At 36.5% G+C, this 15,659-nt stretch overlaps 2 protein-coding genes across 15 annotated transcripts in view; one reads left to right on the top strand and one right to left on the bottom strand.

Moving 5' to 3' along the window:
* KIDINS220 (kinase D interacting substrate 220) overlaps nucleotides 1-15,659 on the bottom strand; it is a 96,062-nt gene that overhangs the window by 61,448 nt on the left and 18,955 nt on the right. For 11 of the 14 annotated variants that reach the window (XM_061433372.1, XM_061433371.1, XM_061433370.1 and 8 more), the window contains 8 exons: nucleotides 15,135-15,233; nucleotides 14,142-14,243; nucleotides 10,639-10,737; nucleotides 8,973-9,170; nucleotides 7,169-7,267; nucleotides 4,998-5,096; nucleotides 3,886-3,984; nucleotides 2,585-2,762 (listed from right to left, as the gene is read on the bottom strand). In XM_061433372.1, the coding sequence (XP_061289356.1) occupies nucleotides 2,585-2,762; nucleotides 3,886-3,984; nucleotides 4,998-5,096; nucleotides 7,169-7,267; nucleotides 8,973-9,170; nucleotides 10,639-10,737; nucleotides 14,142-14,243; nucleotides 15,135-15,233 (973 nt within the window). The remainder of the gene's footprint in view (nucleotides 1-2,584; nucleotides 2,763-3,885; nucleotides 3,985-4,997; nucleotides 5,097-7,168; nucleotides 7,268-8,972; nucleotides 9,171-10,638; nucleotides 10,738-14,141; nucleotides 14,244-15,134; nucleotides 15,234-15,659) is intronic. The other 3 variants (XM_061433363.1, XM_061433366.1, XM_061433369.1) reach the window with 1 other exon arrangement.
* LOC133257472 (small ribosomal subunit protein eS6-like) lies at nucleotides 12,694-13,558 on the top strand. The gene has a single exon (XM_061433375.1). The coding sequence runs from the start codon at nucleotides 12,751-12,753 to the stop codon at nucleotides 13,498-13,500; it is 750 nt and encodes a 249-aa protein (XP_061289359.1). The 5' UTR covers nucleotides 12,694-12,750; the 3' UTR covers nucleotides 13,501-13,558.

The raw sequence follows: 15,659 nt of genomic DNA, 5'->3' as shown, positions 1-15,659 counted from the left end.
GGATCTTCCTGATCCAGGGATTGAACCCCAGTCTCCTGAATTGCAGGCAGATTCTTTAACATCTAAGCCACCAGGGTTAGACCTGTGTAAAAATAGGTTCAAAGGTTAATAAGTTAATACCATATTTCACAGAACTTAAGATACCTACTAATTACAAGAGGCATCATTATTATGTTCAACTGAGAGAAGAAGAAATGTTGCCAAATTATGACACAATGCTTTCTCACCTACCAATTATAAGACAAAGTCCAACTTCAAGGATACTAAAATGTGGAGTAAAGTATATTATAAAATCAATAAAAAGATTAAAACAGAAACTAGTCCATAGGAATCAATTTAATATGTACAGTAAAAATAAAAATAAGGCTATAACATGTTAGTTAAAAACACAAGAGATAAGCAGAAAAAAAATATTCTATGGTTCCAAGCAGAAAGGGTCAATGACTAAAAAAATAGCAATTCTCCCCAAATTAATCTATCACTTTAAGGCAATCTCAATAAAAATCAATGAGAATATTCTAAAAAATTAAAAAGCAAGAATAGCTATGAAAAAAATTTAAAGGCTACCAACAATTAGCTGTCTTTCGAGAAGAATCAAAATACATTCTAAAACTACAATAATTACAATACCATAGAACTCACACAGGATATTAATGTAAGTGGCATGTCTAATCAGTGGGGAAAGGATGAATTAGTAGGTGGCGTTGGGAGAAGTAAGCCATTCTTTTTTTTTTCCTTCTTTTTAATGAAATTAAAACTCTACATCGCATACTTCAACAAAAATAAGTTTCTGAAACAAAAAATTAAACGTAAAGAGTAAAACTATAAAAGTACAAGAAAATATAAGAGAAAAACCTTTAAAAATCTTTGTGTGGAAAAGAGCTTTCCTTCTCAATATAATATTAAAGCCAGAGCTGCAAGAAAAGGTCAACAAACTACAGATTTATATACCTTTTGAATGGGGAATAAAAACACTCCCATCACCATAAACAAAGAATAATCTGGGGAAAGAGATACAATATTTAGCTGGATTCGGGATCAATATCCTTAAAAACACAAAAGTCAATTTTATTAAATACTTAAAAAAAAAAAAAAGACGACAAAGGCTTTAATTTATAGGCTATAAATGTTATTCAAAGATCTCAATCTCACTAATAATTTTACAATGGAAATTAAAATGAAATTTTTTTATTATCAATCTGATTAGCAAAGGTCAATAAGAAAGCTGGAAATATCCAGTTAGCAAGGTTGTAGGGAATTGCACAAACGTGGCCTAAGGAAGAAGAGATTGTTACAACCATTTTGGAAAGTCTATCAAAACTGAATACCCAGTGACTTGCCAGTTCTACTTCTGGAAGTTTATTCCAAGCAAATAATCCTAAAAATAAAGAGTTAATGGATATTTGTACAAATATGTTCACTGAAGCACTAGCTTTCAATTGCAAAACAAACCAAATATTTATCAATAAAGAACTGAACATACTATTAAAACTCTGAAACATTATGCAACAATCATTTAAAACTTTTATAATACGGTATCTCAAGTTTTTTTTAAGGCTATATACATAGTATAAAACATTTTTAGAAATGTAAAGAATTTACAATTTGTCCAAACAATGACAAATTAGGAGATAAGGGACAATGGGAAGACTGCACTTTTTTTCTACTATATTTGTGTTTTCATCCTTAAAATTTAATGTATGCATTATTATCATCAGAAAAAATACTTTAAAATAAAAAACTCAATACAACAGAATCATACTTAAAAACAAGATGTAAGTAAACAGCAAAACTGGAAGGTGGCAGGATTCTACTCTCTCCTGTTGGTTTCTAGGACTACCATGTCTCTTCTTAATTTGAGTAGAAAATTGCCCCATATTTCAGAAGACCACATGTGAATGATTAGATTCTCATGTGCATCCTCTACAAGCAAAAACTACTTTAGTACAATATTCAAAGCATTATGCTAGGTGTTACGGAGGATACAAGATAGGAAGAAAGAATACCTGCCCTGAATAACTTGGAATCTGGGAGAAAATGCTAAAAGAAACAAAATAAAGGCCATATGTAATAGGTATTTAAAAAGGACTATTAACACAGTGCTTAAGTACTCCAATGAGGCAAAACCTTTATCTGGTTAGGCAGATCAGTCAAAACGTCACTGAGAAAGAGACGGTTGACCCAAGCCTTGGAGAAAGAGGATTTTAACAAGAACATTCTTGGGAATGGAGCGGGCACAACAAAAGCAGAGGTAGAGAGCCACTCACTGAAAACAGAGCATGTTTGATAAAAGAACAAAGTTTACCTGAGAGAATAACAGGGGGAAGATATTTTTAGAAAAGTAGGCTAGATTTTTTAAGGTTTTAAAAGCTACTGTTGACTCTGAATGTACTTAATTTAGAATGCTCCAATATAATGCAAAGGAACTCTAGACAGGAAGAAGTTACTTTTCTACAGCAAATAACATTTTCAACTTTTATAATCTCTGGTTAAGTGATAAACACAAAACTGCTGTCATTCTCTTAATTTTTTCATAGATGTTCATTTCTAAAAACCTCAGGCAGATACAAAACCCAGTACTTACTGGCTCCAAATATTTGAGTTAAAATACTTTTCTGATGGCTACAGTCAATATTGTAGGGAGTCTCGCCTGCTTTGTTGGGTCTATACAGTAACCGTCCATCTTTGGGGTTTCTTAAAAGGAGTTCTGCCAGTTTCCGACTCCTCCCACGAATAGCAATGTGCAGAGGGGTGTCTCCTTTCTGTAAACAGTGAAGGGACACTTGAACTTCCCCATTTCTCATGGATATATACAGAATAACATTTTTCATATTTCTACAAAATAACAGAATACCCAAACTCTCCGTATTTTTCATATGAGTTTTTATTTCTATCTTCCTTGCAATTTTCTTTCTCTAGTTCCTTCCCTAGCTTTCCTTGGGTATTCTTTCTCCCAGAGCCTCCAGAATGAAAGAGCACAAGGAACAGGTTTCCCCTGCAGCTTCCCACAGGCCCTGGATCCACTTCCATCATAGGTTAATGGTACTTCCATCTACCATTCAGATACTAACTGTCCACCATGTCAACCGTCTTCCTCAACTAATTTATAATTTATATTCTATTTCACAGTGCTCTCGTCATCAGTCTACACAGCATCTCAGTCCATGGTGGTATTTCACTACCACAAGTGAACTTGTCTTTCCCCATGCCCTTGGTCACCATCATCGTCTTTCTCTACATTCTATCCCTCGGAGTCCTCTCTGTTGTATCCATGTTCTCTGCCTACTTACCACCTCTTCATTCCCTCAGCTTTCACCTCTCTCAAACATCAACCTGCCTTCTTCCCTTATTAGAATCCCCATCACTTTACTCTTCATATCCAGCACTAATGAAAACTATCATGTAAAAAAGAAATTTAGTCTGCAAAGTATTCTCCATCTTTTACTTTACAAACATCTTTTAAAGACAATGATCCAAAAGCTAACAAATGGAATTCTCAGTTCCTGCCCACTCTGGTCTCTCTAGAACATTAAATGATGTGCCACGTTCTTCCTGTGGCTTATCTTGATTCTTTCCTCTTGTTTCTCTGCAATAAGATCCACCCTGATGACATCATCCTTGCATGGTGCTCAATGCAGCTCAGCTCCCCGTAACTGATCTGAGCCACAGAGGGAACACAGGAAGCAACTTCTTTAACTGAGCCTGCCCACTCCTCAGCACCTCTCAGAACAGCCAAGATCTCACAGGATCCAAATCCCACTCAGATATACCCAGTCAGTAGTCTCTCCTTCCACAAAATAACATGAGACTCCCCTAAGTCCACCAGGTATACAGGTTGGTCTTACCAACTGCCCTATGCTCTCTGCACGAATATTTTATTACTACCTTATCGACAGCAGACACTTTGGCTCCTTTATCCAGCAGCAGCTCTACCACTTCTATGTTTCTCATCTTGGTAGCCTTTATAAGGGGTGTTTCGCCATCCTGTCGGTACAGATAAAAAGGTTTGCCAGATTAATACCTTTAATCTTTAAAGTCATATAAACACATGTCAAGAAGTCAAATATTCACCCAGTCTATACTGAAAATGTTCTCAAGAAAACACAGTTGCAAAAACTAACAAGAAAGTGCTTTTCCTTCCATAACCAACCACTTGTATCAAAGTACTTGTATGTTACTCAGCCAAGCAAGGGATGTACCCACTACTTGCTTATTAAAGAATGATCTAATTGCATTCAAAACCAAATTAAGAGAAAGAAGAAGAGACCACAGTTTAGCACTGAATTAGGAAAAAGCAAAATGTGGTCAGAAGCCACATGTGGTCAGAGCAGCTGACACACAGTTCCAAAAGAAAAAAGATTCCAAGGAGCCACAGCCTGCAAACCAGAAGGTATCCCAGGGCACTGCAGCCACCATCACTGGTTCAGATAACACTGCTCCAAATCTCTGGTAGATGAACCAGGGCTGTATTATGGGTGCTTCCATAAGTCTGTTTTATTCAGGAAGAACTCCTGCCATTTCATTTCAGAATTTCAAATATACTTTCCTCAAGAACAACTACTACACAGAAGGCCAAATATAATCACTGAGGTCTTACACAGTTTTATACTTTTCACATGGAGTAAAACAGACTAAAGTGGTTGGTTTGAGGAACCAATAACCACACAAACTGATCTTTTAAAAAGAAACATGTTCGGCATTCCAAACAACAGGATCATAAAATAATTCTGGGGAAATGATCTGGCCACAGTTTATGAACAGCTGATACTGTACTTTCTGAAAGTATCTAATTAAAATAACAAATTCCACAGTGTACTCTGCTGTGAATACACAACTCCTAAAAGGATATAAAGCTATTCCTCAACTTAATACAGAACACTACCAGTAAAATCCCTGTCATTCTAATATCAAACAGTTGTAAAACTTAAAAAAAAAATAAAAGCACTACAAACATTCAGCATTAGGTATTGCTAAAAGGATGGAAATGTCGTTTATACCTTCGTGCATATTTCAGTGTCAGGATTGCACTGTAAGATGTCTCTCACCATTGTTGCATTTCCTTTCTCAACAGCCCAATACAAAGCAGTTTTATTGTCCTGTATTAATTTAAAAAATCAACAAGCACTTCATATAAGACAGAATATTAAAAATTCATCAGTATTAACATTTCTGTCAGAAAGCATTAATATATTTTACCAAGCAGCAGCATAATAGAACCAATACAATATTGTAAAGTTAAAAAATAAAATAAATAAATAAATAAATAAAAAGAAAAACAGTACAGTGGCCAAATCATCTACTTTTCAAAATTCTAAGAACCTATGTAATTGAACATGCAGATGTAAAAAAAAAAAAAGAAAAAGAATAATATTAATCCTTATTGTACCTTGCATTTACTTGTGGGAAATTCTTTACAAAAGAAGTGTAGGAAAACTTAACACTTCTTGATTAGGAAGCAGCAACCCCACATAGCTGATAGGGTCAACTACGCTTCTGGAATGCAATTAGGTTTCAGGACCCACCCCACACTGAGTTGGAGGTCTTCAGGACTTGAGCTGTGTCCTTTGAGAACTCACGTAAATATTCTGACCTTGGCTTGTGGCTTTTCATCTGCCCAATCTTTTCAAAAGATAATGCAAGAGAATGTACTACACAAACATAAGCTGAATTGTTTCTGTCATTCTCAGCTTTCTTAATCTCCACCCATACCCATAAACTGATTTTCATCAGATCCTTTAAAATCCTCTCTAGTTCAAACACCAAAAATAGATTCAAATGGATTTTGAAAGCAGAGCTAAAGAAGAAAAACAAAAACTGATTAAAATGTTGGAAAACAGAATTGACAGACACAAAGGAGTTAGATAAAAGTCAAAATAGGTGATCAAGGCACCTACTTTCAGTGAAAATATGATTTTTTTTGGCCACTATCACACTGTTTGCTACACCAAGATTTTCTCAACACAGTTCCCTTCTCAAAACCGCACACTAGCTTCTGAACCTTCCGAGTTTGACACTCTAACCTCTCTGGTCCTACATCCCTTTGTACTTTACTATCTCCCATCCCACCCTCCTTAACAACCTAATTTATTCACTAGCTAAGGACTACAGTCTTTCACATTCCCACTTTCCTGAACTTTCTCTTCCCATTATTCTACTATTCCTGCCTGAATTACTCAGCCTTTCTTTATCCAAACTCGACCGATTTTTCAAACTAGTTCAAATTCTACCTTCCCTCAAAAGTTCTCCTTAATGCCCTCTTTCACCACCTCCAGACTCTTATATTTGAATCTTCACTAGGCAATCAACCATACACTGCTGCTGCTGCCATTGCCTTCTCCACAACCATACACTATCTGATATCAAAAGTGGGCATCACTTTTTATGTTCAGATAAAAACGTAAGTTTAAGTATAAACTAAATGAACTAAAACCTTCCGAATTAAAATACATGTTTCGTACAGGCAAGAGATCCATGTTAAAAGACTCTCATGGCATTTGGCATAATGTTTATTAGTTTGATTCAAAAATGGATTTGTATACAAGGAAAAAACTGAGCAGAAATACAGACTGTCCAATAGCAAAATGGGTTGTAAAGAACAGATTTTTCTTTTTTAATCTAAAGCTTCTGACATACTGAATAAATTTACAACTTCAGGAGTGCTTTTACCTAAAATGAATAACCTTTATAGCTCTGTGAGCTGTGACTGCCTTAAACAAAGTCCATAGGCACTACCAAGTGGTCCTGAGAAAGGCAAGCAAATGGGGGAAAGGAGATGAAAGACTAAAAAAAAACACAGGAATAGAAGAACAATACACGGATGAAGAAGACAAACAGAGGGAGAACACTAAAGAAAACAAGTCACACACACTCAAAGTGCTGCCATTTCTCAGTATTATAAACTACTAATTTCAGGATTGAATATATTTAGACATTAATAAGGGAGGTGTACTTGAAAAACATGAGCTTCTTTATGGTTCAATTCTATCTAACTTGACATTAATACAGAAATTTCAAAATAATGGCAGTGAAACTTAGTAATACAGGCATCCATTAAATATATTAGTGTTTATAAGTTTAACTTCATAGGAAAACTCAAAGAATGACATTATGATCAACCAACATATACGACCAATTACAGTCATAGATAACAGTCTGTAATCACACACACCTGTCCTCTAATGTCGATATCAGCATATTTTTGGAGAAGTGCTCGAACAATTTCCACATGACCACCTCTGACAGCACCAATTAAGACAGTATCTCCACTCTAAAAAGACAAAAAAAAAAAACCAACCATAGATAATTGATGAGGAAAACAAAATATACTGTTTTTAAGTTAAGATTAATCATATATTAATACAATAAAATTTTTTTGGAAATGTCTTGGGAAAAAAAGTATCTCAGATACTTTCTGTAAACAACAAAGTTTTTAGGTAACTAGTATTAATACCTGATATTAATAGCCTGTAGAATAAGGGAGAGAAGACTATACATCAAAATGAGGACATTTATATCTGAAATTTCAGGACAAAACTTTAGAAAGGTAAGTCACCCACAACAATAAGCCATTCTATTTTGAAGGCACCCTCTCATTACAAATGTAAATTAAATAAAATGACGCCATGACTGTCAATGAACCAGATGAATCTTTGGAAATTACATAACACAAATCCCTTGGAATCATGCTATCTGACAAAAGCCACTGACTCTAAAGGAAGCTGCAAAGCTAGAGCCATCTGTGGGTTTATAACCACATTTAATTAAGGGAGAAGGTTGGTTCCCAGAACAGAATCTATATTCTACTTGGCATTACAGGCCAAGAGTGCCCAGGACTGACTCATTCCTCAATATAAGGTTTAGATGAAGTTCATTACCTCATAAGGATAGCTCTGCCCTGAAATTATATTCAGCAAGAAATAATCATTATTAATTATATCTTTCCCTACTTCAAATACTGTAAATGGCCTTTTTTTTTAACTGCTAAATTACAAATCAGTTATACGGGTTTGAGTTGGATCATTCCATGAGCTATGGTTCATCTCAATCCTAAGTGGGCCCCAGTGGGCTACAATTCAAGATGCAGGCCCTTGAAAACTGAGCCACGATGTAACATCTTAACTACTACATTAAAAGTATAAACCCATGGCAGAAACACTTTGAGAATATTAGCATTAATGTGGGTTCAAACTAGGATATTAACACAAGGTTCTATATATTCCATTGCTTACTGTGCACCATGCACTATTCTAGGCTCTAGGAAATAAATTAGACAAGGTCCCAGCTCTGGGAGAATATATAGTCTAGAGGAGACTCACAGACAACATACAATAAACAAAAATAAAAAACAAGACAAATGTAATGCAAATAAAAGACAGTGATGCAACAGAAAGTGACTGGGGAGTGACTTTGGTCACTGGGAATTCAAGACAGTGTACAGTGTCATGTGTACAGTATGGGTCTTTAACACAGGGTAGATGGTGGAACCATCTGAGATGGAGAAGTCTGAGGGGAAAGCAGGTTTGGGATCAAACAAACAAAATATCTGTTTTGCTGAAAATTAAGAGGACCATTAGACACTCACGTGGAGAGTTTAAGTGGAAATGGACATGCAAGTGTATACTTCTGAGAAGAGGTCAGAGCAAGAGATACAAACTTGAAAACTCTATTAAGTTTAAGGGTGGGACCTGAAGTCTTAGAACAATGAACACCAACTATGAACAAGACCTACAGTAAGGATGATTTTAAGATCACATTATCAATAACAATATTATTTTTTAAAAACTGAAAAGAAAAAAAAAACTGAAAAGAACACCCTTCACAAAGATTAAATATGTTTTAACTTATTAGTTTTAAAGGTAGAAATAAAACATCTTAAATATGTTATGCAGAAAGAATCTTGAAAGGTGTTGAGAAGTTAAGGTACCTTCCATCAACATCACCACTGGAAGACAAGTTCTAAATAGACAACCTACCCTATCAGGTATGTTCACATATGTCCCAGCGTCAAGGAGATCCTGTACAATTTCTGTATGTCCCTCCTTCGATGCAATCATCAAGGCTGTATTTCCATCCTTATCTGTTAAATTTACATTTGGATTTCGCTTCAAAATTTCTTTCACTGACTGTGTGTAGCCTCCTTTTACTGCCACAATAAGTGCGGTCATTGAATTCTAAAGAACAAACAAAAAAGTCCAATAAATTAGTCATTTCAGACAACTTAATTTATGCCCTAGTCAAAAACTGATGTTTTCAAATAGGTGACCTGTAATTAATAATTATTTCTGATAATAAAATGCCAACGTAAATAATCAGAAGTGATCATACCAAAAGTGGTCAGGAAGCATATTTTCCATTCTTGAAGATGTGTTAGTCCTCTTCAGTCGGGAGGACTGACATTAAAATCTTTAAATGATAACCTAAATTTGGACTCATTTACAATGAACAAATCCTCTCACAAAAGTATTGAATGGTAAAATAGCTGACAGGATGATTCAAAATTAAACACATTCTAAATGAAGTAATCCAAAGTCAGGTTAACAGACTTCAAACAAGTAACAATCTATAATAAAATCTATACGAAAAACCTAAGTGAAACAATGAATTAAAAAGTACAGAATATTTCAATAACAGTATAACATATTCTTCTTTCTTATAGTGACCCAGAAACCACATTTTCAAAACTGTCTTATTTTTAGTTGTTCTTTTAAAAACTTCACATTTAATTTATTAACAATAAATCACCTAATACAACAATCTGACTCACTGCAAAACAAATATTAAAATTTATTCTTGAGACTTTTATCTAGTTTGAGATAGCATGCAATTTCCTTATAGAAATATTTTGGTTGTTATATCAGCCCCTGGAACTAAGCCATAACTCTCAATATTAAATAACATAGCCTTTTCAGACTCTTCAGCAGTCAACATAGAGACAGGCCACTTATCCACTTGATAAACTGGCCAGAAAAGAGGCAGGTGAACAGTATGGCTTCCAGGGTCGGGTAAGAATCATGCTCTGTCTCCACACAGCACTAACATATTCCACGCCCCTTGAGGGTCGGCAATTAGCAGCTTTGCCACCATGGAAAATAGGAGGAGCTGGCTGGTATTATGCCAAGAAGTCAAGTATGACTTAGAGCCCACTCTTGTTACACTGCAGCCACAGGTTTGCTAGCAACTCTTCTCAGAATCCCTTATGATCCACCTCACATAATCTAATAATTATGTTAATAGAAGACTGTATTGTTTCTTGTGCATAAACATCATCTCCTTTAACTATACTCATAGAAGTTCAAGAGAAAAGTGATGTGATAGTCTCCTCTAGTACCCCCAGCACATTTGGCAGAGGCCAGGTACAAGCAGGGACTCAATAATGAATCCATAACTCTTAGTCGCTAAGATATACTGAACCAATTCTTAAGCTGTCTAGGTTTTGACCACTGATTTCTGATATTTTAAAATCTATCAGAGAAGGAAAACAAGTTACAGCTTAAAATATCAAAAATGTTTGTTTTTCTAAGTATTATTTAGATACTGTAGGGAAAATTTTCTAGACATATGCTAAGGAAAAAAATATTCTCTCTCTCAAAACTAAAAATATCTCTCTACTATCAGCAGTTAAGTAGAAAAGATACTTACAGCTCCTTCTTGATCAACATCAGCTCCCATGGCCAATAAATGTTTTACACATTCCAAATGACCTTTTCGTGCAGCCCAAACCAAAGGGGTGGTTCCATACTATTAAAAGAAATAACAAATTTAAAATTATTATTGAAGATATATTAAAAGAAACTAAGCTCTCAACATGAATTTTGATAAAAATCACACTGAGTATTTTAGATTACAGTTTACACCAATCATAATTTTAAGCCTAGGTGAATCATATTTTTCTTATTTTATTTCTCCCAAATAGATGGTTAACCACTGCATGAAATGTGTTTTACCCAACTTAAAGTTTTATAATAATTGACAATTTTTCATCATAAAGTCATACAGCCTTTAATTTCCAACACACTTTCTTTGCTTCCCATATCTTGTGACATATGAAGTCAAACAATTTGACTATAGTCAAAAATAGTAACAGCTAAGTGCCAAATATGGTTCTAACTAGTTGACATAGGTTAACTCGTGTAATCCTCATCACAAGAGTAAGTACAAATCACAATATCACATTTTAAACAGATGAGCAAACAAGACCCCGAGAAGCTAATTACAGGCTCGATGTCACAAAGCTACTAAGAGGTGGAGCAAAATCCATGAACCCAACAAGCCTGGCTTCAGCCTGTGCTCTTCACCACCACCCTAGATTCACCTCTATGTCTGATAAAATAAACGTCAGCTGAGAAACGGCACTCAAAAGCACGTTCTGCTGCAACATGACTCAAAAGCCATCAGAGAATGTAAATCATGCATAAAAGCAATGCTTTACCTTTGGGGGGATTCATGTGGCAATGAAGAGACACAGGAACACTTGCAGTGACATTTGACTACACTGGAGACTTAGACTGACATGAATGCTTAATGAATGCCTACTTTTTATAACAGCCTTGACTAAGAGAACTTCTGTGTGCTACTGGAGGTATGGACAGTGAATACTGACAGTACAGAAGAAGAGGCATCCACGTTGACTGGGTAAGTTAAGGAGACTTAACAGAGAAGATAACATTCCAACTGAGCCTTGAGAAAATAAACAGGAGTTCATCAGGCAGAGGAGGTAGTAACATTCTTAACAGAGGGAAAAGAATAAACAAAGACACACACTTCACAGAAATTCATAAAAGTTCACAGAATGGTAGACCATCTTCTGCATCCAAAAGTACAGTGTATTTGGAGAGCGATGGCAAGAAGTGAGCCTGGGAAGAGACTGGGGTCAAATTGAAAAATCTGGGCTTTGAAACCAAAGATGCTAGAAAAGCTCCCCAAAAGCAAGAAAGAATTAAATTAAATTACAATTAAACATTTCTCAAATACGTGGGCTGTGCTCAGTCATGTTCAACTTCTGCCGACTCCATGTACTGTAGCCCACCAGGCCCTTCTGTCCATAGAATTTTCCAGACAAGAATACTAAAGCAGGTTGCAATCTCCTCCTCCAGGAGATCTCCCCAACCTAGGGATCAAATCTGCATCTCTTGTTTCCTATACAAGCACGCAGATTCTTTACCACTATTGCCATGTGAGAAGCCCCATTTGGGGTATTAAGGATATTTTAAAAAGTGAATAGGACAAAATCCTGGGGAGCTTTCTGGAACTGATGGCACATGAGCTGAGAGTGAAGGATGAATAGAAGTTGAAGAAGAGAAGGAGAGGCCACTCCACACTGTGAAAAACTCAGGAACCTGCATCATCGACAGCCAAGCAAAGGTAGTCTGTGGTAGAGACCACAGGAGAAAGGGAGGCAAAGACTATCTTTATGCATCATAACAGGGACTGACATCCTTAGGATTTTAAGTATGAGAGAGAAAGAACAAAACTTAAATTTTAAAGATCATCTGGGGTTTCCCTGATGACTTAGTGGTGAAGAATCCACCTGCCAGTGCAGGAGACATGGGTTCGATCCCTGGTCCAGGAAGATACCACATGCTGTGGAGCAGTCCGTGCTCTACAACAAGAGAAGCCAACACAATGAGAAGTCCACGCATCGCAACATAGAGTAGCCCCCGCTCGCCACAACTAGAGAAAGCTCATGAGCATCAGTAAAGACCCAGCACAGCTCTTTTCCATGGCGCCGCGGAGGCTGTCAGCTGCTTCAGAATGAAGCTGAACATCTCTTTCCCAGCCACTGGCTGCCAGAAGCTCATTGAAGTGGACAATGAACGAAAACTTTGTACCTTCTACGAGAAGCGTATGACCACAGAAGTTGCTGCTGATGCTCTGGGTGAAGAATGGAAGGGTTATGTGGTCCGAATCAGTGGCGGGAATGATAAGCAGGGTTTCCCCATGAAGCAGGGTGTCTTGACCCATGGCCGAGTTCGCCTGCTACTGAGTAAGGGGCATTCCTGTTACAGACCAAGGAGGACTGGAGAGAGAAAGTGCAAATCTGTACGGGGTTGCACTGTGGATGCCAATCTGAGTGTTCTCAATTTGGTCATCGTGAAAAAAGGGGAGAAGGATATTCCTGGACTCACTGATACTATAGTGCCTCGTGGCCTGGGTCCCAAAAGAGCTAGCAGAATCTGCAAACTTTTAAATCTCTCTAAAGAAGATGATGTCCGCCAATATGTTGTGCGAAAGGCCCTAAACAAAGACGGTAAGAAACCTAGGACTAAAGCACCCAAGATTCAGTGTCTCGTGACTCCACGAGTTCTGCAGCACAAATGCTGGCATATTGCTCTGAAGAAACAGTGTACTAAGAAAGATAAAGAAGAGGCTGTAGAATATGCTAAACTTTTGCCCAAGAGAATGAAGGAGGCCAAAGAAAAATGGCAGGAACAGATTGCCAAGAGATGGAGGCTGTCCCCTCTGAGAGCTTTTACTTCTAAGTCTGAGTCCAGTCAAAAATGAGATGTTCTAAGAGTAACAAATAAATAAGATCAAACATCAAAAAAAAAAAAAAAAAGACCCAATACAGTCATAAATTAATTAATTAAATAAATTTTTAAAAAGATAATCTGGCAACAATACAGAGAAGGTAGATAGGACCCAAGATAGAAAGAAGAGCTACAACAGAAAATTTCAAATAATGAAGCTAGGAAATCAACTCCACTTTCCTGAGAATGATGACTGTAATATAAAAGACAACGGAAAGATACTGAGTACCAATTTAGGCTTCCCTGGTGGCTCAGACAGTAAAGAATCTGCCTGCAATGCAGGAGACCCAGGTTCGATCCCTGGGTCAGGAAGATCCCCTGGAGAAGGAAATGACAACCCACTCCAGTATTCTTGTCTGGAGAATCTCATGGACAGAGGAGCCTGGCAGGCTACAGTCCATGGAGTCACAAAGAATCAGACACAACTGAGTGACTAACACTTTCAATACCTATATGGAACCCATCTATGAGATGTATGACCTTATAAAATATATTAATAAATATAAACATAAGATACATCAGTGCAGCCTCATGAGATCATATAAAAATCCTGTTAAGTCAGACACACAGAGTAGACACAACATGAACTGAACCTGGAAGATCCTGTTGACCTACCTTGTCAGAGCAGTTGACCTTGGCACCATTTTGCAGTAAAAGTTGCACTATATCAGCATGGCCTCTGCCTGCTGCCCAAATGATTGGGTAGACACTGTACTGCTGGGAGACAGTCAGACAGGCGGGGAGGTAGACAGGGAGGGAGGGAAAGAAAAAGTCTTTTAGGTTGATATCTATAGCACACAGTTGCTAAGAAGAGTAAATAACACAGGGAGCAATACAAGGTAGTATTTTTTTTAAAAGTCAAGTCACAGACCATTAAAAACACACATAAATCTCATAATATGTAACTGAGAACTGAGATGTACTCAACCTTAAATAAATATATATTATGAACATATTTATTTTTATAAATTCAACACACTTAATGTAATTATCTAGCCAACAGGTAAGACTAAGAAGAAGAATGTGAAACCTTTTTTTATAATCCTTCTATCAACCTGAATAAAACTGATTTTTTCCCAGCTGTATTAAGGCATAATTGACAAATAAAACTGTAAGGTATTTGAAGTGTACATGATGATTTGACATACATTTGCACTGTGAAAGGAGTCCCCCCATCAATAAAATGATTACTTAATCTGCAGTCAGAGCAAGCTTCATGCAAAGCAGTAATGCATGTATTATGACCAGTAAGAATGTACAGAAAACTGGCATGAGTATTTGGTAAATGTCTCTCTTCATTAAAAGAGCTTAGGTTAAGAATGCATACCCATAGAACACAGGAAAGATGACATAAGGATTTCAAAATCTCCTTTTGAAATGTTATATAGCTGTAACTAACATTTAAGTTGCTTTTTTGTTGATAAAAATTGAAAAAAAAGTTTGGCTTCATAAAAAAATTCCCTTGTGTTTTGAAATCGCATTCCGAATTATTTTTAGTAAGATCTATATCATTTTATCCAATATGAAGTCCAAAGTACAACCAATATTAAGTATTTCCTAAAAGAACTTACCACGTCTATTACAGACGAACTTTTTGTTAATGCTTACCAGACCAGTAACACTTGGATTGGCACCATGAGAAAGCAGCAGCTCGACCACTTCAGTACGGCCTTTATAACACGCCCACATAAGAGCCGTCCATCCTCCCTTCAGGGAAAAAAAAAAGGGGGGAGAGGAGGGAAATAAAACACTGGACTGTCTCCAAGGACAAAAATGTCATTAATGAAGCTTCTTTTGTGAGCATTCTCTATAAAACCACTGTTTTATGAAATCACTACTATGTAGTTCTAATACCCAACCTCCCCATGGAAATACACAATCATATCTGGACAAAGTCCAATCTCTTAAGTCCAGTAATTACTTCAAAGTTTGTATTATATTTTTGGAAATTGATACAGGGAACATTCATATTGGACTCTTCTGAATTTCCAAGATTTATTTTGGCTGTTTAAATATTTTCCTTCAGCAAACATTCTATGCCCCTAGATACTCTCCTCCTGGTGTGAGTCTAGCTTTTTTCCAGAGACGGATTCCAGCCATCCCATTCAACTCCTACATCTAAACCCATCCTAT

This window comes from Bos javanicus, chromosome 11, assembly GCF_032452875.1.
Source record: "Bos javanicus breed banteng chromosome 11, ARS-OSU_banteng_1.0, whole genome shotgun sequence".
Classification (NCBI taxonomy): Eukaryota; Metazoa; Chordata; class Mammalia; order Artiodactyla; family Bovidae; genus Bos; species Bos javanicus.
This window is presented reverse-complemented; position numbering and strand designations above follow the sequence as displayed.

Excerpts from the sequence above, each read along its gene's own strand:
- LOC133257472 (XM_061433375.1), top strand. The coding sequence starts at position 12,751 with ATGAAGCTGAACATCTCTTTCCCAGCCACTGGCTGCCAGAAGCTCATT.